The sequence below is a fragment of the Xiphophorus couchianus genome, chromosome 14 (genome assembly GCF_001444195.1).
Source record: "Xiphophorus couchianus chromosome 14, X_couchianus-1.0, whole genome shotgun sequence".
Lineage (NCBI taxonomy): Eukaryota > Metazoa > Chordata > Actinopteri > Cyprinodontiformes > Poeciliidae > Xiphophorus > Xiphophorus couchianus.
In genome coordinates this window covers 3,099,521-3,124,130 of record NC_040241.1, presented here as the reverse complement: position 1 = coordinate 3,124,130, position 24,610 = coordinate 3,099,521, and the positions used below count along the sequence as shown (strand labels likewise).

Sequence of the window (24,610 nt, the reverse complement as noted above, 5' to 3'; positions counted from 1 at the left end):
GAATCTTGTTGATGTCATGTGATATTAATATTAGCAATAGTTTGTTTATTATCAACTTAATGGTTTCGGTCGGGACTTGAAGGAAAAATGTTTTCCTCTACATTTGCTCCAGTATGTTTGCGTTGGCTGATTGGTTTCCTGCTCAGGCCAAGGTTTTGAAATGAAACACAGTTTGATTTCTCTGACAGCCAATCAAATGTAACCCCGTTTTTTATGCTGTTGTCTGCTGTTCTGCTCAAAATGATTTAGTCCCGAGGAGCTCTGACACAATGCGGCTGTGTTCCATTCTCTGTGGAGTCTGTAAGTATGAACCAAGTATTCACTGCTAAAAAAAAGGAACCTACAGGGAAATATCTGTAGCTTATCATCTGTCCTCTTGGCCCAGTTTATTTGACAGCTGTGATCCAATCAGGACCAGTCAAACAAGACTCTGGCGTGAGATCTGCCATCGCCGGGGAAAATGTTCAGCTCCGCTGCTTCTACAGCAGCCAGTCAGCGATGCACTTCTCCTGGTACCGCCAAAAATTAGGAAAACGACCGGAGCTCCTGTCTACCATTTACAAATACGACGATCCGTCCAAAGTCTTCCACTGGTTGGAGAAGAACCCCCGTTTCTCTGTGGAAAGAAGTGAAGGAATTAATCATTTGCACATTTCCGACGTCCAGCTCTCAGATTCGGCAACATACTACTGTGGAAGCTCCTACTCCAACTCGGTGGAGTTTGGGGAAGGGGTGTTTCTGAATGTTGAAGGTATGGGATTTCCTTTGTTCATATTACTTTAGTAATATCTTTGCTCTTAGTTAAAGAACGAAGCTGTACTGTTTTAAATCTAGTCAAAGGTTTGCGCACATTTGTAATGGAAACACAGCTAGAGTTCATTGAAGGTCAGGAGGCTGAAGGTTTTGAGCTCCATTCTAACTTTGCTAAGGATGTTGAAGAGTTACAGTCAACCCCCTAGTGGCTGTAAATCAAATTGCCAAGACCTTTGACTGTCTGGTATTTTTACTAATACTATTTGAACTCATGGTGTGATTTAGGTTGGTTCTTAGCCAATGAGCTGCTTCCAAATGATGCATCATTGAGTCTCAGAACGCAGGTCTTCCTCATTCCTTTCTGGTGCTACTTGAGCGCTGGACTATGAACAAAGGAGACGGAGAATCATCAAAAGAAATGTCAGGGTTTTTTATTTTTTTTATTTTTGTTTTTTTAGTGTGGTAGGCCAGCTGCAACACGAACCCTTTCCACGCCATTCTGTCTTCCTTCTACACACACACACATCCACACACACCCACACACACACCCACACACACACACACCCTCAGACGTTCTTCTCCACTTTTGGACATTTGCTTGAAACTTTAAAGACGTCTAAGGACTTCACACATCCAAATGGCAGGAAGTGGACGTGGCAAATTAGAACCATCCATCCAAACTAAGGTTCTGTTGCAAACAGCTGAGATCAATTGAGTGTGAAACTGATTTTGCCAAATGAAATAGTTTCATTTTGAACTGAATTCTGATTTGTATAATTAGAAGAATACACCCAGGTAAGATTTTAAAGTAACATCTATGATTGTGATACTATTGGCCCCAAAGGGAAACTTTCATTTGCAGTATTTGTACTTTATTTGTTAAAATTTTCTTTCAAAATACACAAGCCGGCAACTTTCAAAACCATAGTCCTTTGTTTGAATCTGATTTGTTTCATGAACAAGACTGTACGCAACCTTAATAACCAGAAGGTTATTAAGTTAATTAAGTATCAGTAAAGTAAATCCTGATTTTAGATTTCTCAAGTGACTTGAGTGTTACGTAAGCAGTTAACACTGAATGTGATTTGTTTACAGGAACAAACCATGTGGAACTAGTCCAAGAGCCAAACTCTGAGACCCTCCAGCCTGGCAGCTCAGTGACCTTCAACTGTACAGTGGACACTGAGGCCTGTGAAGGAGGACACACTGTCCTCTGGTACCGGCATGGAGCTTACCAAGCAGTTCTCCGCACACACACGAGTCAATGTGAAATAACCTCTGCTCAACAAAAGTCCTCACAGGCCTGTGTGTACCATTTACAGAAGAACAACCTGAGCTCATCTGATGCAGGAACTTATTACTGTGTCGTCGCCTCCTGTGGGAAGATGCTGTTTGGTTCTGGGAGCGAGCTGCTCATCAGACGCCACGCTGAGGAACGGCTGTCCCAGACAGGAACCTTCTTCTGGCTCTCAGTGTTCAGATGTGGGATTCTGTTGCTCTTTGTCATAATTTGTGTTTGCATTTACATCAGAAAGAGCCAGTAAGTCCCAGTATTGCATGTTGGGTTATGTAGTTTTTACATAGCAGACACAAATGAAATCAAAATAAGTCATTTCACCTGTTGTTGCAGTTTTTAAAACTATGTTGCAGTTTTCTGTTTGATGCAAGAGTTTACTTTTTTAATTTTACTACCTTTCAACACATTATTTTTATTTGATCTTCAGCACCCAGAAGAAAAAAAAGTCTTTAATGTAGTCAGTAATCACTTATAACCTGAGAAGTCAATGTCAAAATGTTTTTTTTTCTTCTTACCAAAGCATTGCCAAAACAATTATTTAAATTTAAAAATTTAAATTTATTGCTGGTTATCAGTAGAAGTTGCCTCCAAAATGTATTTAACAGCAACTGGGGTTTGGATTACTTCAGTCCTGTAGCTTTTCATTCCTTTACATTTCATTTTACCGTAATAAATCAGACTAACTTAATGTCTGGCTGTGTAGGAAATACCTTGAAAAAAATTCTATAATTTTGTTGGAGCACTTCCCATCCAAAAGCAGTGATGTCATAGTTTTATCAGCCTTCCTACCTTCCTGGCTTATATGGTTAGTTTCTTCTTCTCTTGTGTCCTTTTTTCTTCCTCCATTCCTTTCTGCCTTGGCTCTCTCCTGCCTTCTTTCCTGGCTATCTTGTGGAATTCCTGCTTCCTGTTCTTCTTTTCTTCTGTCATTCTTTCTCATCATTTTTCTGACCTTCCAGCTTACCTAGGGTAACCCCTAACCCTACCCTTAACCCTACAATAACCCCTAACCCCTAACCCTACCCTAGCTTACCCTAACCCTAACCCTCCCACCTTTTAAAGTTTCTGACCCTACTTAGTCAAACAGTAGGTGTTGATTTAGTGAAAACCTTTTACAGCGAGTTAATGTCCTACATTTACACCAATTACTTAAATCAAATAAGAAATATTTTTCATAAACTTGTTAAGCAACTTACTCAAAAATCTCAACTTTTTTTAAAATTATAACGCCTACATAAATGGGATGAATCTAAATATTTGTTTGAAGAAATCAAAGCAATCTATTTACTGAATAAATTAGAAATTTCTTTTATTGACCCACAGAGGGAAAATTCAGAGAAAAGTCTAGCAAAATGTCCATTTTAATTAAGATTATTCTGATTCAGATGTAACTCGGATTACAGTAATATTTCCATACTGAGCTGGATATGTGTGGTTTTGTCTCAGTCTCAAACATCCAATGGGTATCAGCCTGTAGATCTAACATCGGACGTGTTGCAATTATTGTTTTTCCATTTCTTAGTGTCTCAAAATCATTAACGCATTCAAATTTTCAGATGAATCACGGGTGTTAACATCTTAATGGTGGCTGCCCTGGTTTGAATATGGAGTCGCATATGATCATAGATTAAGAACCGTTTGGGAGCCAAAAGAGCCAAACGTCCCGTCGTTATTCTGCGTTGGGGTTGTAGCTGCTCCTGTCTCACCTCTTTTATTTCCTGCATTCACGCTTCAGTTCTGAGTCTCTGAATCAAAGACAGCAGGTGTTAGCTTTGTACAAAACTTTATAACAAGCTTACATATCACCTATATACCCTGTGATAAAGTCAGATAAAGACAAACATGTTTTTCACAATCATCAACAGCAACAGAACTCTACTGCCTCACAGTAGAATAGACACATTCACTGAAGTTCTTCTTTGCTCCTCCTGACATGTTTTGCTTCACATTGTTCACAGCAGCATATTGGAGGTTTTCTCCACCTTGGAGCTGCTGCAGACAAAAGACAAAACAGAGAAAATGCAGCACTGAAACAGAAGTAGACCTTAATTCTCTAGAGAAGATGATTCTTACCCGAGCAGTTGGAGCGTTTGTTGCAGAAAATGTATCGTTGCAATCTGTAAAGAATGATAAAATCACATTCACTCTCACTCTGTAACAGCTACACAGAGTTTTAAATTACAGCAGCTACCTGTTTGCTGACTGTGTCTTTTGCTCAGTCTTAACACCGAGAAGGCCAGTGTAGCTGCTAGCAGGGCGGTGAGTGACAAAGCTCCACTCAGGAGATAAACCAAGACAATGGAGACAGAGTCACCTGCAGGGAGACGAGCAGCAGAAAACACAACAGATTTTGGTTTGTATCTTTATAATGTCTCCACGTTCACAAAGAAATTACAAGAACAGAAAAGTTTTATCTGTCCCTCTGCAGGAACAAGACGGAGACAAAATTAGAACAAGATGTGGCACAAAATCAACTACCAAGAGCGAGAAGAAAAAATATTAAGAGTGATATGTGCTCTTGAGATTTCACATAGATAGATAGATAGATAGATAGATAGATACTTTATTTATCCCGAGATAAATTTTATACATCCTGTAGCCCTTAAAACATTTGCAAAAAAAACCCAACTACATAAATGCTTCCCATCTCAGATCTGATAGGCTAAATGTTCTATCGCTTGATTGAACGATTTGAATTCAAATGAAAGTACTTAGAAACCCCTCAGTGAGTCAGGTGTAAATAACTCACTCACTAACTGCTAACAGTTTACAAGAGGAGCTACAGAATCTGGATGCTGTTAAATAAGTGAAGGCCTGGAGTTCTTGTTCCTCCAGGGCGCCGGAACGCCAACGCATCTGAAATCAAAGCTCAGAGTGGAATCATGTACAGTCATCAAGAATGAAATTAGAAAGCTGAATATTTGGACTTGGTGATAAAATGTACTCTTGAACTGAGGTGACTTTCCTACCTTTAGAGTGGACGATGGTCTGGTCTCCAAACAGTATGTGTCCACATGAAGCAACAGCACAGAAATCGGCTCCATTTTGTGACTTATTCAGGTTCTTCATTGGCAGGTTGAAAGAACAGCTGTTTGTTGATGCCTTGCGTTTCCTCTCACACGCGTTCTTATCGCCCGCCTGGCTGTAAATCAACCCAGGGTGGAAATCTCCAGAGTTCCTGAACCAGTAAAAACTGTGCTCCGCACCACAGTTCCCAGTTTGTACTGAGCAGTCCGGTGATCGGATGGGCTCCGTCTCAGACTGTTGGAGTGATGTTGGGGGGTTTAGTCCTGAACCTTTCACAATGAGTGTAGTCCCCTCACAAAACTTGATGACAGCTAAGTTGCTCTTTAGACAGTAATAAGTCGCTGAGTCTGACATCCTCAAATCGGATATGTTCAGCAAAATGTTGCTGTGGTTTTTACTGTCTAAAGAGAAACGAGAAGTGTCAAATTCATCTTCAAAACGGTTTTCTTTATATTTGTAGAATGTGCAGACGAGTCTTGGTTCCTTCCCCTGAGTTTGTTTGTACCAGTAAAACATCACAGCTGCATCGTCCCGACAGAGGCACTGCAAAGTCGTACTGCCTCCAACTTCAGCTGATTCCATAAGTAGCGACAAATGTGTCAAAGCTGGTTTGTGAGCTGCAGACAAAATCATGTAGACAGAGAAGAAATCTGATGAAATTACAATGGAAGGAACTGTGAACGGTGAGAATGAAAGAATCATAAAAAAACAAAAAAAAACTCAACTTACCCGCTATTACAACAAGTAGAGCTACTATATACAAAGCAAAGGCTGGAGGAGACATTGTGCTTAAAATGCAGTGATGAAAGAAATGAATCTCTGAAAGTTTTCCCCTTTTTACGTCTGTGTCTGACTAGCCAATCAGAGTGCATGTCTCACTCTGAGCTCATTTTCAGTGCCGCCTCCCTCCACAGTTGTTCTCTATGACTCTTGAACCTGGTATTAGGCGTAAAAACTGAGTCACTAAAGTAGACAGAAGGATGTACGTTTTACATGCAATAATCTGGAGAGGATTTTATTGACCCTGAGATGCTTAATACTTTCTGAAGGAAAACAGGAATTCAGCTGTTTGGTGATGTGGAACGTTATTGTACATTGTAAAAAGGAAATAGTTGAATCAACTTAATTAAATTGCTTCAATTGGTAACAAGTAATTCAATGAAGTTTATCTAAATGAATATATTAAGCTGGTTTAATTTGAAAGTTTAAGTCAGTCTTACTCAAATCATTTAGTTACTTCAAACTAAATAAATAAACTAATAAAGGATATTTTCTTCTATAGGTTATAGTGGGACGAAATACAAGTGGGCCACTTGTATCCGCGATACATTTTGGCCACTTGTATCGCGGATACAAGCAGCCGAAATGGTTTTCCTCCGTAGGGTGGCTGGGCTCTCCCTTAGAGATAGGGTGAGAAGCTCAGTCATCCGGGAGGAACTCAGAGTAGAGCCGCTGCTCCTTCACATCGAGAGGAGCCAGTTGAGGTGGCTCGGGCATCTGGTCAGGATGCCTCCTGGGCGCCTCCCTGGTGAGGTGTTCCGGGTACGTCTCACTGGGAGGAGGCCCCGGGGAAGACCCAGGACACGCTGGAGGGACTATGTCTCTCGGCTGGCCTGGGAACGCCTTGGGGTTCCCCTGGAGGAGCTGGAACAAGTGGCTGTGGAGAGGGAAGTCTGGGCCTCTCTTCTGAAGCTGCTACCCCTGCGACCCGACCCCGGATAAAGCAGAAGAGAATGAATGGATGGATGGATGGATGGATGGATGGAGTCAAGGACATTGTATCTTATATTCAAGTACCTATCACATACACACTCCCCCCCTCCCCCCCCACACACACACATGCCGACGTAAAGTTAAGTTCAGATTTATTCAGACCTCTGGCAGATTTCAATTTAAAATAATCTTTTTTTATTCCAGAAAGTAACATAAATCTCAGCTTAGGTTCCATGAAAAGATGGCCTTTTCTGAAAAATTACCTTTTCTGAAGTATTATTTTGTATGTTACAATAAGTTCAGATCAAAACCTCCAAATAAAGGATTTTGTATTATTATTTTATGCACATTGTTTGTATCTTATTTATTATATGCCTATTACCACTAATAGCATTCTTAAATGTTTCTGTTATTTACACATATTGTATGGTTTAATATGATTAGTTTTATTCAACCTCTAGCAGTAACACAGTCCTCTACCAGGTGGGGGCGTTTTACCTGCTGCTCAGAAATTTTCATTCAGACAGGATTATGATTAATGTTTTTTATTGGTATGTTTTTGTTTTCATTGTTTTGCCTTTATGAAGCACTTTGTGATCTATATGTTTGTGAAAAGTGCTAGAGAAAAAAAAATTCAACTTTACGTTGTTTCACTTTGTAGACTGTTATTATATTGTAATCTCAAAACATTTAGATTCTGTATTTGTGTCATTGTTGAAATGACACGTCACGGTTTTAGGAGTTTGAAAATCACTAAACTTAATGATATGACAGACAGAGTGCTTGGTTGGAGATATAAAATGTAGTGACTTTATGTAGCCAGAGTGAAATGACCTCTAATTAACCTTCCAAAACAAATGTTTGCACCTTAAACTCAGTGGCCAGTTTAAAAGACTGAGTATCACATTTGAATTATTTTATACTTTTTGTTATGAACCTCAGTGTTGTGCCATAAAACCCATTTTATCCTGATCATTGTTCCTCATTAGCTTGTCAAAAAAAACAGGCCAATGCAGCAACAGCAGTTTGATGTAATGCTACCTGTATTTGAAACACTGAAGAAAAAAAAAAAAACGTAATAAATTACAAGCAGACACAAACAAAACACCTTTATTGTGGGAAAAACGCAGATAGCATCGTGTACGAAAAGAAATATTGTTGAAGCCAAGAAAAATGTATTCATTGACTCGTTCATATGAAGTGAGCAGAAGAATACTAACAGCAAAAATAGAAAGCTGCCTTAGTTAAAAAAAAAAGATCCTAAAGAAATAAATTTGCCATCTTATTTAAGCCTTAGAAAGTTTATCTCAATTCAGAGAACAAAAATCATTCACATTATGAAAAGCCTCAGCGATTCTGAATAGTAAAGGATCTTTATTTCTCATTTTTTACACTAGAGCAGAGGCGGACAGACTGGCTGCTCTTCCTCTGTTTCTGTGATCTGCTGGATGACTCAACATTTATAGATGCATAGTGGAGGTCGCCTGAGTCTCTGTGATTATCCTGGAAGTACACGATAGTTATAGGTGGACGGTTCAAAATATGGATGAACAAAATTCTAAATAAATAAAAACTAATTTCAGTTTCAGGTTGTGATTATTCTTACCTCGGTTATTGTGGTCCAGGCCACAGGCCGTCTGGACTCTAGTTTTGAAAACATTAAAAAAAAAGTTTATTAAAATTACTCTCCAGTAGCCATAAAGTGAATGATAAATGTTTCCCACTTTACCCGTGGCTTGGTGACGTCTTGTCTTTCTCCTGTTCACAAAGATAATCAGTAAAACAACCAGGGCGGTGGTGACAGACCCAAACCCAAATCCCACAAACAGGTACACCAAGATGTTTTCTTCTCCTGCAAAGAGCCAAGAAATAAAACCAATTAGTTTTGTGTTTTAAAACAAACATTGAGTAGCTATAAAATTGTGTGGAGAAAAAAAGGTAATCTATGGCAGCCTGGGTGTTCTGCTAACATATTTGGGATAAATAAATAAATAAATAAATAAATAAATAAATAAACTGACCAGAATGACATTATAATTTCCATTTAAAATGGCTAAAATTACACACAACCAGAAGAACATCCTTATTCAGTTATATTAAGAAAGGCCGGCTCAGCTTTAGCTGCTGACATTTAGTTTGGTGTGTTCCTGATAAAAACAGACTGAGTCTGTCAGAAACACAACCTTATTGGTTTATTAATCTTCTAAAGGGTTTGAAGGTCTTAAAGATTTGAAATCAGCTAACACACTGAAGAAGACTCTCTGTGGGAAAATGTCCACACAGCTGCCAACACGCCTGGCTGTCCTAACAAGTTCATTCTGAAAGCAAGATGCGAAATAGTAAAAGTGGTCTCACTTTTAAATAATGTCATCCCTTTAATGTCATAATTAATGGTTTAATTTTCATGAGAGTTGGGAACATGGATGTGAGTGTGAATTTATTCAGAGGACCAGAACGTCTGGATTGCTGCTGTCGACTTGAAACGCGCCGTTCACACTGGAAAGCCCTCAAATACCTCACAGCTCAAAGTTACTGATGGACTTTCTGATTCCAGAGAGCAGAATCATCGCAGTGAGCAACATTTTACATTTTGTCCAATGGATAGAGCAAGGGAAATGTTGGAGGTTTAATTTAAATTAAATAACCTTTCTTTTTAAGAGACAGCAAACATGAGTAGATATTGATAAATGCAGGTTTCTCAATGAAGAACTGATTACTAATAGAAATGTCATCACTGTATTTACCAGTTGTTATTCATAAATCATCAGGATTATAACTCACCTAAGGAGAAATTCAGCGTGGTTCCGTTTCCAAAAACAATGTGTCCACAGGAGGCGACGGCGCAGTAATAGGTCCCAGCATGAGACGCATCCAGATTCTCCACAGGCAGGTCATACACACAGGTGTGTGTCTGTCTGTAGGGATTTGTCTCACACTGCTCACTCTTGGCTCCGTGTCCATAAACCAGTCCTGGTGGAGAGCCATCAGAGTTTCTGAACCAGTAAACTCTGTGTTCTCCACCACAGCTCCCAGTTTGTACTGTGCAGTTGAGAGTCACAGAGCCTCCCGGCGGGACGGCGGCGTACTTTGGCTGATCGACCGAAGCCTGACTGTCAAAACCTGAATCTCTAACACTAACTGTTTTTCCCTCTACAAAAGTCAGCACCTTTGCATAGTTAACTGCACAGTAGTAAGTCGCTGAGTCTGAGACAAGTAGGTCCGAAACCGTCAGGTAGTAAGTGTGATTCTCTGCATCCATCTGGAAACGACTACTGTTCTGGAATTCATGGTAAAAAGTCCTTTTTGTTCCATAGCTATAGAAGCTCGAAATGAGCCTTGGCTTCTGCCCCAGGATTTGTTTGTACCAGCAGATCCATGCTGAATCGTCACCTTTGTAGAAACATCGAATGGTCACTTTGCCACCGACATGGGCTGAGGTGAAGCTGCTCTCTTGGTGAACAGATGAATATGATGACAGATGAGTTTCCTGAACTAAATCAAAAATCAGAGTAAAAAATAAATAAATTAAAAGTCAACCAAATTTAATCTACACATTACATAAAATAAATCCGACATTTCATGCAATTAAGAAAGCCATATTAAAAGAAACCAAAAACTCACCCAAGCATAGGACAAGGCATGTCGGAAAGAAGGCATAGTGTGCAAATGCCATTGTCTTCAGATTATTGTGGTGAATGGAAAGTATCTTTTTAGCATTTTCCTCTCTTAAGGGTCTAGTCTGCCATTGATTGGTTAGCATAAAGTGATGCAATGTGTCCTACTTTGGAAACATAATCACATGCTCAAACCTATCTGTGGTGTCTATGTTTGTTCTTGAGAACATTAGTTCAGTTACAGTCGAATGAAGTCTGCGTTTGTAAATTTATTTACACCTAAACTTTAAGTGAAATTATGACATCTAACTAAATAACCTGTGATGGATTTAAAGGGGAAATAATATGTAAAGTCACTTTGCGTCATGCTTTATTGTTATTCCCTTATCAAACATGCCTGGAGTGTTGTTTAGATTCTTTCATGCATGTTTGAGAAATCTTTTGCTCTCCCGTGGCAACCATCCAGCTCGGCAAAATGCCTGGTGCAACCGAGCGCCGCCTATGCAAAAAACCTTTATGCATGCGACCTTGCACACAAGGGATGTTCAATAGCTGATTGTGATCATTACAGAATTTTTGTTCGATGCGAAGCATTATGCTATATTATAATCTACTATTCCAGATACGCTGAAACATGTTACTGAGGAGAAAAAGAACTGAGGGTGGAACTTGTTGGTGGTTGCTTGGCTATCAACAGATCCAAATATCCCGCCCAGGCACATCTGCAAGCTGTTTCTTCATTCACACACATCAGGGTAAGCTGCTGTACCTGAAGCGTACATTCAGTTAGACTGCATGTGTCCACATGAATGTGTTTTACCTGACTTTGACTTCTGGCTCCAGCTGATGGATGGTATCTCTGATTCGACAGAAGAAATTCTGTCTTAGCTGATAGTTTCATAAATCATAAATAATTAATTATATTTATTAAGCCAAATGTTGATTCCAAATGTAATTGCCATCACTCGTAACTTTCTTCAGTTGAATAAACATGAAAGTAATTAACTTTAGACCAAAAGAGGAACGATCTACAATCAGCACACAGTTTCCGCAGCTACAGATGGAAACTAGAGATAAGACCTGAAATCTGGGTTTACTGATGAACTCTGACCTGAACCTTCAAAGTCACATAAAGAAAGTTACAAAGTCGGCCTTCTGTCACCTGAAGAACATTTCCAGGACTAGAGGACTAATGTTTCAGCTTGTGTTCATCTTTAGTCGCATTGATTACTGCAACTGTGTCTTCACAAGACTGCCTACAAAGTGGATCAGACAGTTTCAGCTGATCCAGAACCACTTAGGTCTTCTGGTACTGGTCTGCTCTGCATCCCCAGAACCAGAACCAAACATGGAGAAGCAGCATTCAGCTTCTATGCACCTGTTATCTGGAACAAACGTCCAGAAAACTGCAAATCTGCTTAAACACCGACTTCCTTTAGTGTTAAAAAAAACTCCTTTGTTTACTCACCTTTGATCTATATTAAGTGAAACAAAATTTATTTTAATTTGCATTCCAACTTTTTATTGCTTTCCTTTTCGTGCCACTGCTAATTTTTTGTTTGCTGTTTTATGTTTTCATCATGTGAAACACTTTGAATTTCCGCTTTGTTGAAATGTACCATACTAATAAACTTGCCAAACTACTAAGAAGCTGCAACAGTTAATGATCTACTGATAAGGTCAAAGGAAACTGTCTTATAAAACTGATACGTTTTCTCATTACAAAGGTCTCTCACCTCATGACAGTCACTTTGTTTAATTGTTAGATATTACACAGCAAACTTCAGAAGTAAATTATGCATTTGTCATTAATACTGTAAGTTCTAGTGAAACACTTGATATACTGTATGTGTAATGATTATACAGGATAGCCTGTGTCTCTTACTTTGACATTTCATTTATTTGCTACAGAACACATTATAACAGTGTTACCATCCAAACTATAGTAGTTGCATTTATTTACCTCAGAGAGAGAAAAGCAGCAGTAACAACTTCTGGCCGTACATGAGCCAAAAAACACAAGAATTAAAAGAAAAATTGGAATCTTTATTATATAAAATCTTCAACATCATGACAAAAAAAAAAATACACAGTGCGTTCTAGAGTGCTTACATATAAACTATGTGTTTTTTTCAAAGATCTAATTTATGTAGGTTGAAAAGTCAGTGTATAAAACCACACACCTTAGGTTCCACAAAGTTATTTACTAAAAAAAAAAAAAGATTAAGTTAAAAACAGAAAATAAAGGTACATTGCAAAAAAGAGACACGGTGCTAACATTACCTGATTACAGCATGCAGACGCTCTGTCTGCACTAATTTCACCCACCACTGAGTGTGGCTATGTCTATTTAATTCAGCTAACAATAACGTAAGCATTTGGGGGCGCTCATAAAGAGCTTTGAACACTCATCTTAAAACCATGAAATAAGAAAACTGCATATATACCCTGTAATAACACGGAACACTGAATCAAACATCAAACTCTGTGCACAAATGAGACAAGAGTATCTTCAGGGTGTGAGTTTGATTTTCCAAAAGATGTATCGTCTTCTTCACTTTCTGACCCATTAAGTATTTTTTGTTTTCTTTTTCAAATATAGCAACGTAAAAGACAAGATGGGAAACAATGTGACACCAGCTGCTCTTATGACATTCATACCAAAATCTTGTTATCAACAAAGCGTATTGAACCTGCTAAACAAATGTAACCAAACTGGCAATAAAGATTTCCAGGAAGAAATAATTCATTTTTGCTGACTTATCTTGGAGTAAACACACTCAGTTGTTGCGCTGCTTCTATGTCTTCTAGATCTATTAGAGTGATCGACATTTATTGATGCATAGTGGATTCTGTCTGTGTCTTGGTTGGCATCCTGGAAATGACAGTAAAAGCCGAAAAAAATTAATTGTAAAACATTTAAAAAAATAACACAGCTAAGCCCAAGACCATTTATACACCTGACAGATTTAGGTTTACAGTTATTATTATATTTAATCAATGTTTTTCTATTGACTGGAAGCAATATTGACATTTTGTACTGGCCTGAGATTAGTGTAAATTCAAGGAGTCCTTTCACTCTCAAAGACTTGGGCGTCAAGTGTAAATAGAAACTTGCAAAACTGTAGTCAAGAACTAAAGTATTGATTAATTTATTAAAGATGAAAATAGCGGATAAATATTTTTCTAAAACTGACACAATTGTCCAATTTTTATAATTTTCAATTCCCATCAGAAACACATTTCTTGGTTGAATGAAAGTACATTTAAATCCAAATCTGCCATATGTATGAATAATTTTGAGATCATAACTACATAATAGGTGTAATTTTAGGCTGTAACTTATTGAGAAAAATCTCACCTCGGTGGCGGTAGAAGGTTCGGGTTCTGCTTATGAAACAGAAAATTGTTCAGTGAGAATATATTGTCACTGAACAAGAAAGGAATGAGACACTATTTATTACGTTACCTGAACTTTGGCAGTACTTTTTATTTAGTTTGCATCCCAAGGCAATCAACAAAACAATGAGGAGGGTTGTCAAAGAGCCAGCCAACAAGTGGAGCAGGTGCATTTTATCACCTGTCAGAATAACAGATTTCACTCTTTGTTTTTGTCTTCAGTCGAGATTTAACTTTGAAACACAAAATACTTTTACTTACATGAGAGGCTCAGCATCGTCCCATTTCCAAACACAACATGTCCACATGAAGCAACAGCGCAGTAGTAGGTTCCAGTATGAGACGCATTCAGGTTCTTCATCGACAGGCTGTGCACACATGTTTGACTTTTTGTGCTGGAATTGCTCATACACTGATCCTTCCTGCTTCCATAGGTGTAAATGAGTCCTGGTTGAGATTCCTCTGTGTTCCTGAACCAGTAAACGTCGTGTTCTCCATCACAACTATCAATTTGTACCGTACAGTTCAGAGTCACAGAGACTCCTGGCTGGATGGTTTCAGATTCCAGCTGATGGACTGAAGCTTGGATGTTAAAACCTGGACCTTTAACACTGACTGTAGTTCCCTTTCCAAAATGCACAACTTGTTTATGGCTCAGTGCACAGTAGTATGTAGCTGAATCTGACATTTTTAGATCTAATATTGTCAAATAATGCAAATGTCCTTTCTTCTCTATGATGTAATGTGAGTTATTCTTGAATTCCTCATGAAAAACGATTTCTGTCCCGTACACAAACACGCTGGACATGAGCTTCGGCTTCTGTCCCAGTGTCTGCATGTACCAGCAGATCCACGTCGGCTCATTACCTTCATAGGTGCATCGCATTGTCACTTTTTCACCAACATGAGCCAACAGAAAACCAGTCTCTTGATCCAGAGATGTGGACATTGTCAGATGTGCAACCTGAACTGAAAGAAAAGTAAAAATACAAAAAAATGAATTAATTTGTTTAAAATAAGCCTGTTTCAGAAAGCAAACCCTGACAAGAAAAGCATTTGAGGAATTAGGAACAAATCTTACCCATTTCTCCTAAAAGAAAACATATCAATAAGACCAGCTGTGCAGATGCCATTGTGCATGGATTTTAATGCTGAGTGGAAAGAAACTGCATGCCTTCTCAACTCTTAAGAGACAAGACTGCAGTTCATTGGCTAGTACCAGAGGTGGGGACTCGAGTCACATGACTTGGACTCGAGTCAGACGAGTCGTTAAAATCACGACTTGAGACTTGACTTGAAAAAATGCTCAAAGACTCGGACTTGACTTTGACTTTCATGCCATTGACTTGGGACTTGACTCGACTTGAAGCTGTTTACTTGAAAAGACTTGATATTTTTTACTCAAAGTCTTAAAATTTAAAACACATTATTTATAAAGTGGCGTCATTAATTAATGTCACTCATTCCGTATCAATATGCGCAGACCGTCACTATGGTTTTCCTCTCTCCTTATGTATGTATGTGTACGTAGCTACAGCACAACCAATCAAATTAACAGGATTTGGACGTTTAAAAAAACGCGACAAAGCTACAGAGCTCAGGGAACGAAATACGAAATAACCGCTTGAATATGCTTCCGCGAGTAATTTCTTTTGGCTACGTAGGTTATGAACTTTCGACTAAAAAACGAACTGCAACTTGTAAAACATGCAAGAAGAGAATATCGGATGGAGATGCCACGACGTCCAACTTTGTCCGGCATTTGAAGCTTCACAAAGATCGGTAGGTGGCGCTTTTCTTTTGCTGTAAGATAGCTGACTTTAGCTAACTTCGTGTTAGCATGTGTACTCCGGGTTAAATTGGTGATTATTTACCATAAATCCGGTCCTTCAAATGCCTCCACAAATAATGTGCACCGTGTTAGCTCAGGAAGCCGGTGGATAGTGAGCGGGGCTCCGGAACAGAAAGCAGATTCTGGACCTGAACACAGGGAACAGAGTCTCTCTGTCCCATCATGATGATGAACCGGGTCTAGTATCATCTAAGGATGGTTGTTGTGTTTGAAGACATCTACGTTGGGAAATTATATTGACAATATATTGTTTTGACAGGTCAGAGAAAAGAGGAAAAAACTGCTGTTATGGTTCTTTGTATTGTGCTGTGGAAATGTCAGCATTTTCGTCTTTTTTTATTGAATATCAAGTTTAACAGAACTGGGCAATAAAGTGGTCCAATTTAAAAATGTTTTTTATACTTTGTGTTCAGCTACACATGTTCTATCATTTGAGATAAATACATATTTTAAAAAGAACAAATGGTCTATTATTTGAATTTTATGTATAATTGCAAATTATAAAAAAAAATAAAATAAAAACGACTCGAAATGACTTGAAATTAAAGGTTCCTGACTTGAGACTTGACTCGACTTTTGCCTGTCTTTACTTGAGACTTGACTCGGACTTGAGGACAGAGACTTGAGACTTACTTGAGACTTGCAACTCAGTGACTTGGTCACACCTCTGGCTAGTACCAAGTGACACATTTCCAACTAAGGAAACAGCACATGTTAATAGCTACCAGTCGAGTTAGCCTAAATGTATGAATATATAAAAGACAACAAAAACACTGAGGTTATTTGTTCTTTCCCCTTTATTGCTTACAGTTGAACTAAACTAGTATTATCTTGCTAGTTTAATCCTTCCTACCAGTCAAAGTATAGCAATATGCATTAGCCCAGGGGTGGGCAACTCCAGGCCTCGAGGGCCGGTCTCCTGCAACTTTTAGATGCATCTCTACTTCAGCACACCTGAGTCAAATAATGAGGTCATTAGCAGGACTCTGGAGAACCTGACTGCACTTAGGAGGTGATTCAGTTATTGGATTCAAGTGTGTTGGACCAGGGAGACATCTAAGATTTGCAGGACACCGGCCCTCGAGGACCAGGATTGCCCACCCCTGCATTAGCCAGTAACCATATGGAACACATTCTATCGTACAGTTTCAGCACCAAAACAAAGACTATTAAGCACATATCAGCGTCTACTTCCTTGTTATAGTAGACTATACTCATTCTGAAGCTAGCTAGTAGCTACTGATCTGATTACTGATAGGTCATCACCAGTAAGTGAGCAACCGGCCAAGGGAACTAAGCTAATGAAACGTTAGCTACTCACTTGTGTTAGCTTCGGAGAGGCTGGTGATTAGCATGCCTAGGCTGGTCACCTACTGGATTGCCTTCTTCCTCTGCTAGCCATTAGCATGAATAGCCTACTGTTAGCCTTGAATTGGCTGGCAACTAACATACGTAGCCTGGTCACCCTTGACTCATACTTTATTCTTTAAAGAAAATGTTACTAATAAAAATATTTGGCGTACAACATTTGTGTCATGTATTAGATGCATTGATGTGTTCCTTTGATGGTTTACTGTAATCCAACATCAAACCAACACGGCTTCCAATTCAGCAGATGGCTTAAGGCCGACTCCACCTTTTATTTTTTTAAATTACGGTAATATCAATATTTTGCAATCACCAACAAAAAACATGTACTTTAAAAAATACATTATATGCTAAAACTATTCTCATTACATACTTACAAAAAGAAAAATTAATCTCAAACTTAGCGGAGGATATTGTATTAAAGACTAAATATTCAGGGTAATAAATTTAAATACAAAAGTTTTCAAGAAGGAGGTCAACTGAAATACATTTTTAGACTTCACAAAACATTTGTACTTACAGAACAAATTTAGTTAATTCTTTCAGAGTATGAAGAATGTGGGCTAGTTTTAAAGAACATCACATACATAAACAATATTTATGTATGCAATGCTAATCAGGAAATATTATTTATGCCATAGTCAATATTTTGTATGAAAAAGTAGTTTATGTTCCAAACGGCCCGTTATAGTTTATCATTTACATGCTGTCCATAGTGAGTAAGTATGGCACCGCTTTCCACTGCTATGCGATATTCGCCATGACTCCACTTCCTTAGCAACGCAACCAGCAGTCACATCCTGTGGGTCAGCTGGTAGACCACATGGACCAGGTGCTGAGGCTGTAGTCCTCACTGCGGTCCACCTGGGTTTGATTCCCAGTCTTGGACCACTTGCTGCCTGTCTCCTTCTCTCTCCTCCCTATTTCCTGTCCTTTTACTATTCAAAAATATTATTCCGATAAACCCAGTTTTATTTAGGCCAACTAATTTGCTGTTACATCAGGCTACTTCCCCTTAGCTCCTTGCAGATCTCTGCCTTAAACACTTACATAAGCTCAGGATGAGCTGAAGACAGAACAGAAACAGACTGGATGTTGATCATGGCCTCAGAGTTGGTTTGTGTAGCAGAACTACAGACTTAAGAAGCTCAATTCTCCCATTTCCCTGACAATCCTGGTTTATGACGCTAGTGTTACACCTGAGACTGAATCTAGAGCTGCTGAACTCTCACCGTTCCGTTTTACTCTATAGACCTCAGATTTCCGGTGGAAGGCAGTCCTGTCATCTGCAGAAATACTGAGATGACTCTGCAGTTGTTGGTTGCATCAAAGAGACGGGGTGCAGAAAACCGGTGGACTGCTGTGTGGCATGATGTGTTCACTGAGATCTGTGAACAAAGGAGATGAACGTTTTCATGAAAGGGTTTTGTAACTATTTTCATCATGGGAAAGGAAGTGGACCTGATGGAGGATTAGAAATTTCTCTGTGTTCACCTAAAATCATCCTGTATGACTGTAGACCCAACGCTGAGACAAAGCAGGCTGCTGCCCGTCTTTAGAAAACTTTGCAGATCAAAGACTTTACTATTAGCTCTTTTTTTTTTTTGATGACTCTTTTAAAAATATTATATTTTCTATATTGGTAACAGACTCTTGTTGCATGAATGTGTGCCAATAATTGTTCTTTGAAAACATTTTAAAGTTTATTGGGACCAGGGCTGGACAATATAGCTGATAAACTTAGCGAGATGTTGTATATATTCATATCAGTCGATATCATCTATTGTCAAGATTGATAATTATTGATTACTTTTTTGTTCTAAATATCTGACATACAGCCAAACTGGTGGCATCACCTTCCCTTGTTTTATCCACAGTTTTGTTTTTTATTTTGAAACAGTTATGAGGCACAGGGGTGAAACCTGAAATTGCTCAACAGGATGTTGCTAGGTAACCAGAGAGTTACCTAGCAACTCTTTGGTTGCCAATTAGGTGGGTTGGTTGGTTAATGCCTCCCACCTAGCTTAGCTGGCCGTGAGAGGTTGACTGAAGAAAGCCTTTGCTACGCCTACATCTCCCAGAATTCTATGCAGTTCTGGCTCAGAGTTCAGTGAAATTATTGAAAATTCTATCAGACATATTATTTAATCATCTTGATAAGTTGTCTCTCACAATATATATTGTTATTGATTTATTGTCCAGCCCTAATTGGGACTTGTTCATTTCACACTCTATGGTGCCTACCCTCACACCGCCTCATTTCTCGTCTTCACAAAGCCGATTCTGACATTTGTTCTGGTCATTTTTGCTGGTCAGATTGTTCACGCAAAAAGTCCTGCAAAACCAGATTTGATCATATCAAGCCGTGACCAGGGGCTTCAGGGTGGGCCTCCTGTGCAGACCTGAAACTCACGCTTCCCCCAGTGGAAACTTCAGCTGTGCAGATCACACCATCACCATCACCACATGAGTAAAGGTAAACAAGAGACCACATGAGAATGAGAGATGCACTCTGCACCAGTGGTGATATTTTTAGACCTTGGGGGATTTTTATGGTGATTGTTTTCTGTTTTCAAGCTGCATGTGCAGAGATGCAGAAGCCTGTGAAATATTAATTTCTTATTTAATGGAAACGGTCTTGTGTTTCTTCGACATCAGCAGAAAACAAAGATTTTCACACGTTTGTAACAGAAAACGCAGCTAATATGTTGGGTTTCACTTTGCTAATATAAATGTCAAAGTATAAATACTGATGAGAAGTCAGAGGGCAGAGCCGTTGTTGTAAAGCAGCAGGAGAAAAACAAGCTGCATCAGAGCTCTGACCACAGAGACATCCTGTCAGGACGGAGGAGAGGTGGGGCCGACAAACCACCGGGGCTGAGGTCGACGTGAGCGGGCCGGGCCAGAGCGGGAACTCAGCGACAACAACACTCTGCTCTCTGTATTAGTCAGCTGGCTGCAGAACTAAAAATACATCAAGTCTAACGTTGAAGTCGGCATCTGAGCACCAAGGCTTGCAAATAATAAGATCTACTTTATGATTTGGTTCCAAAAGCAAAGGTCGCAGCTCGAAGCCAACGTCTTTAGACACTCAGAGCAGAGAGGTCTTTACACATTGTTTGAGCTTCAGAGAATAGAGAACAGAAGCAAACCTTTTATGTCTGACCGCAGCATGTGGGCGCTCCGCCTTTCAAGCAAGCAAATGTTTACTTTGCAACACTTCTTAGATCTGAGGGTTTTTTTTTAATTTGAAATACTGATTTCTTCAAACTCAATACCATACATGACCACATCCAAGTGCTGTAGAAACTAATTGTTGAACATTTGATTGCTTAGATCAGTTATTTGTATGGAGGGTAGACAGGAAGCTGCTCCCTGCTGGCAACGGCTGAACTGAGTACAGCTGCTGTTTATTTTAGCACCAAATTCAAGTGAAAAACTCAGCATGTTTTATCAGGCTAATGTGGCGAAACCTGAGTCTATCACTGCAGTTTGCAGAGTGAGGCAACCTTAAAGGCATACAGTGCTATAGTTAGTGCTATGCACCTTCAAAAATAAGCATTTTTGCTTATTATCTCTTATTATTATCTCATAAATATGGTGAGTATGATACCAAATATCATTGATGTTTCTGTTTTGAAACTCTCTGTTTTAGAACTTGGACATAACCACACTATCAACCTGGGAGAAAATGGCAGCTTTTCTCCCAACCACAGCTCAGTGTGTTTATTCAGATTAAATCATCAGTTTTGAAATGAGTGAAGTAAAGCTATTGGTCAGCAGGGGGCTCTGGAATCCTTACACTTTTATTGCAATGAAAATATATACATATATATATATTTGTCAAACCTGAATGTTTCTTTCAATTCTTAGATGGTTTTATGCTGAGGCTCCAAAAACAAGTAGGTTATGTTAATGGATATGTGTGTGAGTGTGACCTTGCTAACTGACTGCTAGCTACAGTCAGTTAGCAAGCAGTGGTGGTGCTGCTTGCTCCACTCCTTGGTGATGCAAGGAGTGTTGGCTCCTTGCATCACCACTGCAAGGCGCCAACATCACCACAGATAAAATGTTTATGTGTCTGAAGCATGTTGTCTACTTGCTAGATGCACAGCAATACTGAGTGTGTGATCAGTATTACAGTGCACTACTGACCACACACTCATGAAATAAACTTCTCCAGTCATCTAAACACATCAACCAAAAGGTTGGAACATTTAGTCTACAGCTTTGTCTTACTGTTAACCCAGTCTTCCTCTCCACCTGTGTGGTGGAGGTGGTGTGGTCTGCACAGCACAAGTTTCCACTGGCGGAAACATCAGTGCTGGCTGAGTGCAAACACAGGAAACCTGACCAGAAGCCCAAACCCACAACAACTTGTCTCTGACCAAACCTTGATCATGTCGGGTCTGGTGTAAACACAATGACAGTCAGAGACAAGCAGGAACCAAGATAATGAATTGGAGGCACATGTAAGAGACCTGCAACTTCAGGTTGTTTTTTTAGTATTCAGATTATATTGTGTCACTCAGAGAGGTGCTGGGTTCAATATTTATAAAATGTTTATGTGTCTGAAGCAAACACATGTTCTGAGTGAAGCGATGGAGCCAGATGGTCTTCACAGGCAGTTTGCTGCCAACATGTTGTCTGAAAACCACAAACTCAACAGATGCTACTTTGTGGTTGAGAGACCAACGGTGAACCAGCGACACTCTTCTGTCGTGAACCTCTGTGAGGTCAGCAAACAGGAAGCCTCCGCCTCGTTTCCAGTTACTTCACGTCACCTGTCACTACGACCCCCAAAGAGCAGCTTACCTTAAATAGTCTTAACAATGCGTCAGCAATAATGTTCATTTCTGACTTCAGGGTGAGTTGGAAAACTCAAACTTTTCAGCCAGCACCAAGTTGTTCACAACTGTGAGGAGGGAGGAAGATGGTTTTCAAATCTTTATACCCACAAATCAAAGTCTTCACTCCCACACAGCGATACATGTGGTTTAGATGTAAGCAGATCTAAAGCTTCTGAGACAAAAGGTGGATAAAAAGGCCAAATCAATAAACCTCCCAAGTTTAAGTATTTCATGCTTCCATCCATCCATTTTCTTACACCCTGATCCCATTGGTCAGAAGGGGTCCTGGTGCCTTTGTCCAGCTCTCACATATTTGTTGAAGCTGTCACGATGTCATGACATGTTATGAGAAAGATCATCTGTGGGAGAAATGCCTTCTCCCAGTGCTAACTAGAAACAACCAATTAGAGTGAGGAGGCGGGTCTTAGTGCTGTCAATCACAATTTTGTAAGGCACTGGTCATCTCACCTCTCCTGCAGTTTATCCCTATCAGCAGATCCTGCTGTGAATGCTCATGCTAGTTAGCATAGCCATTGATGACAGCAGATAAGCAGTTTTCCTTTAATGGTAAGTTGTGTCTCCCCCACTAGTCCATTTAGCAGCAAGTGTATGAGAGGGATTGGCAGTGCTAAGCCCCTCCTCCTGGCTCTGATTGGTTGTTTTTGGTTGGGATTAATGCGTTTCTTTAGACAGCAGCAGAGAGAGAAAGTGAAGGAGGATGATCTTTTCACAGATTATCTGACTCATAACAAATTGTCATGACATGGTGACAGTTTTAGTACATATGTTAACAACATCTCCTCCATGGGCTGCCACCTTATCGTGGTGGAGGGGTTTGAGTGCCCCAATGATCCTAGGAGCTATGCTGTCTGGGGCTTCATGCCCCTGGTAGGGTCACCCAAGGCAGACAGGTCCTAGGTGAGGGACCAGACAAAGTGCAGCCCGAAGACCCCAATGATGAAGGAAAACCTTGGACTTGGTGTTCCCTCGCCCGGACGCGGGTCACCGGGGCCCCACTCTGGAGCCAGGCCTGGAGGGGGGGCACGATGGCGAGCGTCTGGTGGCCGGGCTTTTACCCATGGAGCCCGGCCGGGCTCAGCCCGAAGAGGAAACATGGGCCCCCCCTCCCATGGGCCCACCACCCGTGGGAGGGGCCAAAGGGGTCGGGTGCACTGTGTGATGGGTGGCGGCCAAGGGAGGGGACCCTGGCGGTCCGATCCTCGGTTGCAGAAACTGGCTCTTGGGACGTGGAATGTCACCTCTCTGGTGGGGAAGGAGCCGGAGCTAGTGCGTGAGGTCGAGAGGTTCCGGCTAGAAATAGTCGGTCTCACCTCGACGCATGGCTCTGGTTCTGGAACCAGTCTCCTTGAGAGGGGCTGGACATACTTCCACTCTGGAGTTGCCCAGGGAGAGAGACGTCGGGCAGGAGTGGGCATACTTGTTGCTCCCCATCTCGGCGCCTGTACGTTGGGGTTTACCCCGGTGAACGAGAGGGTAGGATCCCTCCGCCTACGGGTGGGGGGACGGGTTCTGACTGTCGTTTGTGCTTACGGGCCGAACGACAGTTCAGATTACCCACCCTTTTTGGAGTCCTTAGAGGGGGTACTGGAGAGTGCTCCTCCTGGGGACTCCCTTGTTCTGCTGGGGGACTTCAACGCTCACGTGGGCAACGACAGTGAGACCTGGAGGGGCGTGGTTGGGAGGAACGGCCCACCCGACCTGAACTCGAGTGGTGTTCTGTTGCTGGACTTCTGTGCTCGCCATGGATTGTCCATAACGAACACCATGTTCAAGCATAAGGGTGTCCATATGTGCACTTGGCACCAGGACACCCTAGGCCACAGTTCGATGATCGACTTTGTCATCGTTTCATCGGATCTGCGGCCGTATGTCTTGGACACTCGGGTGAAGAGAGGTGCGGAGCTGTCCACTGACCACTACCTGGTGGTGAGTTGGCTCCGGTGGCGGGGGCGAAAGCCGGTCAGACCTGGCAGGCCCAAACGTGTTGTGAGGGTCTGCTGGGAACGTCTGGCGGAATCCCCTGTGAGACGGAGCTTTAACTCCCATCTCCGGCAAAACTTCGAACACGTCCCGGGGGCGGTGGGGGACATGGAGTCTGAGTGGACCGTGTTCCGTGCCTCCATTGTCGAGGCGGCCGATCGGAGCTGTGGCCGCAAGGTTGTCGGTGCCTGTCGCGGCGGCAACCCTCGAACCCGTTGGTGGACACCTTCGGTGAGGGATGCCGTCAGGCTGAAGAAGGAGTCCTATCGAGCCTTTTTGGCCTGTGGGACTCCGGAAGCAGCTGATGGGTACCGGCGGGCGAAGCGGCATGCGGCTCGGGCGGTTGCTGAGGCAAAAACTCGGGTGTGGGAGGAGTTTGGAGAGGCCATGGAGAAAGACTTCCGCACGGCTTCGAGGCGATTCTGGTCCACCATCCGGCGTCTCAGGGGGGGGAAGCGGTGCAGCACCAACACTGTTTATAGTGGGGATGGTGTGCTGCTGACCTCTACTCGGGACGTTGTGGGCCGGTGGGCAGAGTACTTCGAAGACCTCCTCAATCCCACCAACATGCCTTCCACTGAGGAAGCGGAGCCTGGGGACTCTGGGTTGGGCTCTCCAATCTCTGGGGGCGAGGTCGCCGAGGTGGTTAAAAAGCTCCGCGGTGGCAAGGCCCCGGGGGTGGATGAGATCCGCCCGGAGTTCCTTAAGGCTCTGGATGTTGTAGGGTTGTGTTGGT

The 24,610-nt window shown here is 41.2% G+C and overlaps 4 protein-coding genes across 5 annotated transcripts; 1 reads left to right on the top strand and 3 right to left on the bottom strand.

Annotated features, from left to right (window-relative positions):
* Positions 1-391: 391 nt before the first annotated feature.
* On the top strand, positions 392-2,334 carry LOC114157823 (basement membrane-specific heparan sulfate proteoglycan core protein-like). The gene is made up of 2 exons (XM_028038986.1): positions 392-751; positions 1,849-2,334. Exons 1-2 carry the CDS (start codon positions 499-501, stop codon positions 2,295-2,297), a joined length of 702 nt encoding a protein of 233 aa, XP_027894787.1. The 5' UTR covers positions 392-498; the 3' UTR covers positions 2,298-2,334.
* A 1,482-nt stretch (positions 2,335-3,816) lies between these two features.
* LOC114156793 (uncharacterized) lies at positions 3,817-5,870 on the bottom strand. 2 transcript variants are annotated; one of them, XM_028037290.1, is made up of 5 exons: positions 5,807-5,870; positions 5,020-5,694; positions 4,242-4,364; positions 4,124-4,167; positions 3,817-4,042 (listed from the first exon to the last, which is right to left on the bottom strand). In XM_028037290.1, the coding sequence occupies exons 1-5, from the start codon at positions 5,859-5,861 to the stop codon at positions 3,926-3,928; spliced, it is 1,014 nt and encodes a 337-aa protein (XP_027893091.1). In that variant the 5' UTR covers positions 5,862-5,870; the 3' UTR covers positions 3,817-3,925. The 2 variants fall into 2 exon arrangements, with proteins under 2 accessions (XP_027893091.1, XP_027893092.1); XM_028037291.1 differs by having other exon boundaries at positions 3,817-4,039.
* A 2,023-nt stretch (positions 5,871-7,893) lies between these two features.
* On the bottom strand, positions 7,894-11,329 carry LOC114156792 (immunoglobulin kappa light chain-like). Its single transcript, XM_028037289.1, has 5 exons — positions 10,412-11,329; positions 9,572-10,282; positions 8,520-8,642; positions 8,397-8,434; positions 7,894-8,293 (listed from the first exon to the last, which is right to left on the bottom strand). Exons 1-5 carry the CDS (start codon positions 10,548-10,550, stop codon positions 8,165-8,167), a joined length of 1,140 nt encoding a protein of 379 aa, XP_027893090.1. The 5' UTR covers positions 10,551-11,329; the 3' UTR covers positions 7,894-8,164.
* Positions 11,330-11,810: 481 nt separating this feature from the next.
* On the bottom strand, positions 11,811-14,765 carry LOC114156794 (uncharacterized). The gene is made up of 4 exons (XM_028037293.1): positions 14,065-14,765; positions 13,874-13,984; positions 13,766-13,791; positions 11,811-13,279 (listed from the first exon to the last, which is right to left on the bottom strand). Exons 1-4 carry the CDS (start codon positions 14,750-14,752, stop codon positions 13,151-13,153), a joined length of 954 nt encoding a protein of 317 aa, XP_027893094.1. The 5' UTR covers positions 14,753-14,765; the 3' UTR covers positions 11,811-13,150.
* Positions 14,766-24,610: the final 9,845 nt, after the last annotated feature.

Excerpts from the sequence above, each read along its gene's own strand:
- LOC114156793 (XM_028037290.1), bottom strand. The coding sequence starts at position 5,861 with ATGTCTCCTCCAGCCTTTGCTTTGTATATAGTAGCTCTACTTGTTGTA. Across the intron at positions 4,365-5,019 it reads GACCATCGTCCACTCTAAAG|GTGACTCTGTCTCCATTGTC; the intron begins GTAGGAAAGTCA and ends GTCTCCCTGCAG. Across the intron at positions 4,043-4,123 it reads CAAACGCTCCAACTGCTCGG|CAGCTCCAAGGTGGAGAAAA; the intron begins GTAAGAATCATC and ends TTTTGTCTGCAG.
- LOC114156792 (XM_028037289.1), bottom strand. The coding sequence starts at position 10,550 with ATGCTAACCAATCAATGGCAGACTAGACCCTTAAGAGAGGAAAATGCT. Across the intron at positions 10,283-10,411 it reads ATGCCTTGTCCTATGCTTGG|TTCAGGAAACTCATCTGTCA; the intron begins GTGAGTTTTTGG and ends TTTTTGATTTAG. Across the intron at positions 8,435-8,519 it reads AAGACGTCACCAAGCCACGG|AGTCCAGACGGCCTGTGGCC; the intron begins GTAAAGTGGGAA and ends TTTCAAAACTAG.
- LOC114157823 (XM_028038986.1), top strand. The coding sequence starts at position 499 with ATGCACTTCTCCTGGTACCGCCAAAAATTAGGAAAACGACCGGAGCTC. Across the intron at positions 752-1,848 it reads GGTGTTTCTGAATGTTGAAG|GAACAAACCATGTGGAACTA; the intron begins GTATGGGATTTC and ends ATTTGTTTACAG.
- LOC114156794 (XM_028037293.1), bottom strand. The coding sequence starts at position 14,752 with ATGTCCACATCTCTGGATCAAGAGACTGGTTTTCTGTTGGCTCATGTT. Across the intron at positions 13,985-14,064 it reads GACGATGCTGAGCCTCTCAT|GTGATAAAATGCACCTGCTC; the intron begins GTAAGTAAAAGT and ends TTATTCTGACAG. Across the intron at positions 13,792-13,873 it reads AAAGTACTGCCAAAGTTCAG|AACCCGAACCTTCTACCGCC; the intron begins GTAACGTAATAA and ends TTTCATAAGCAG.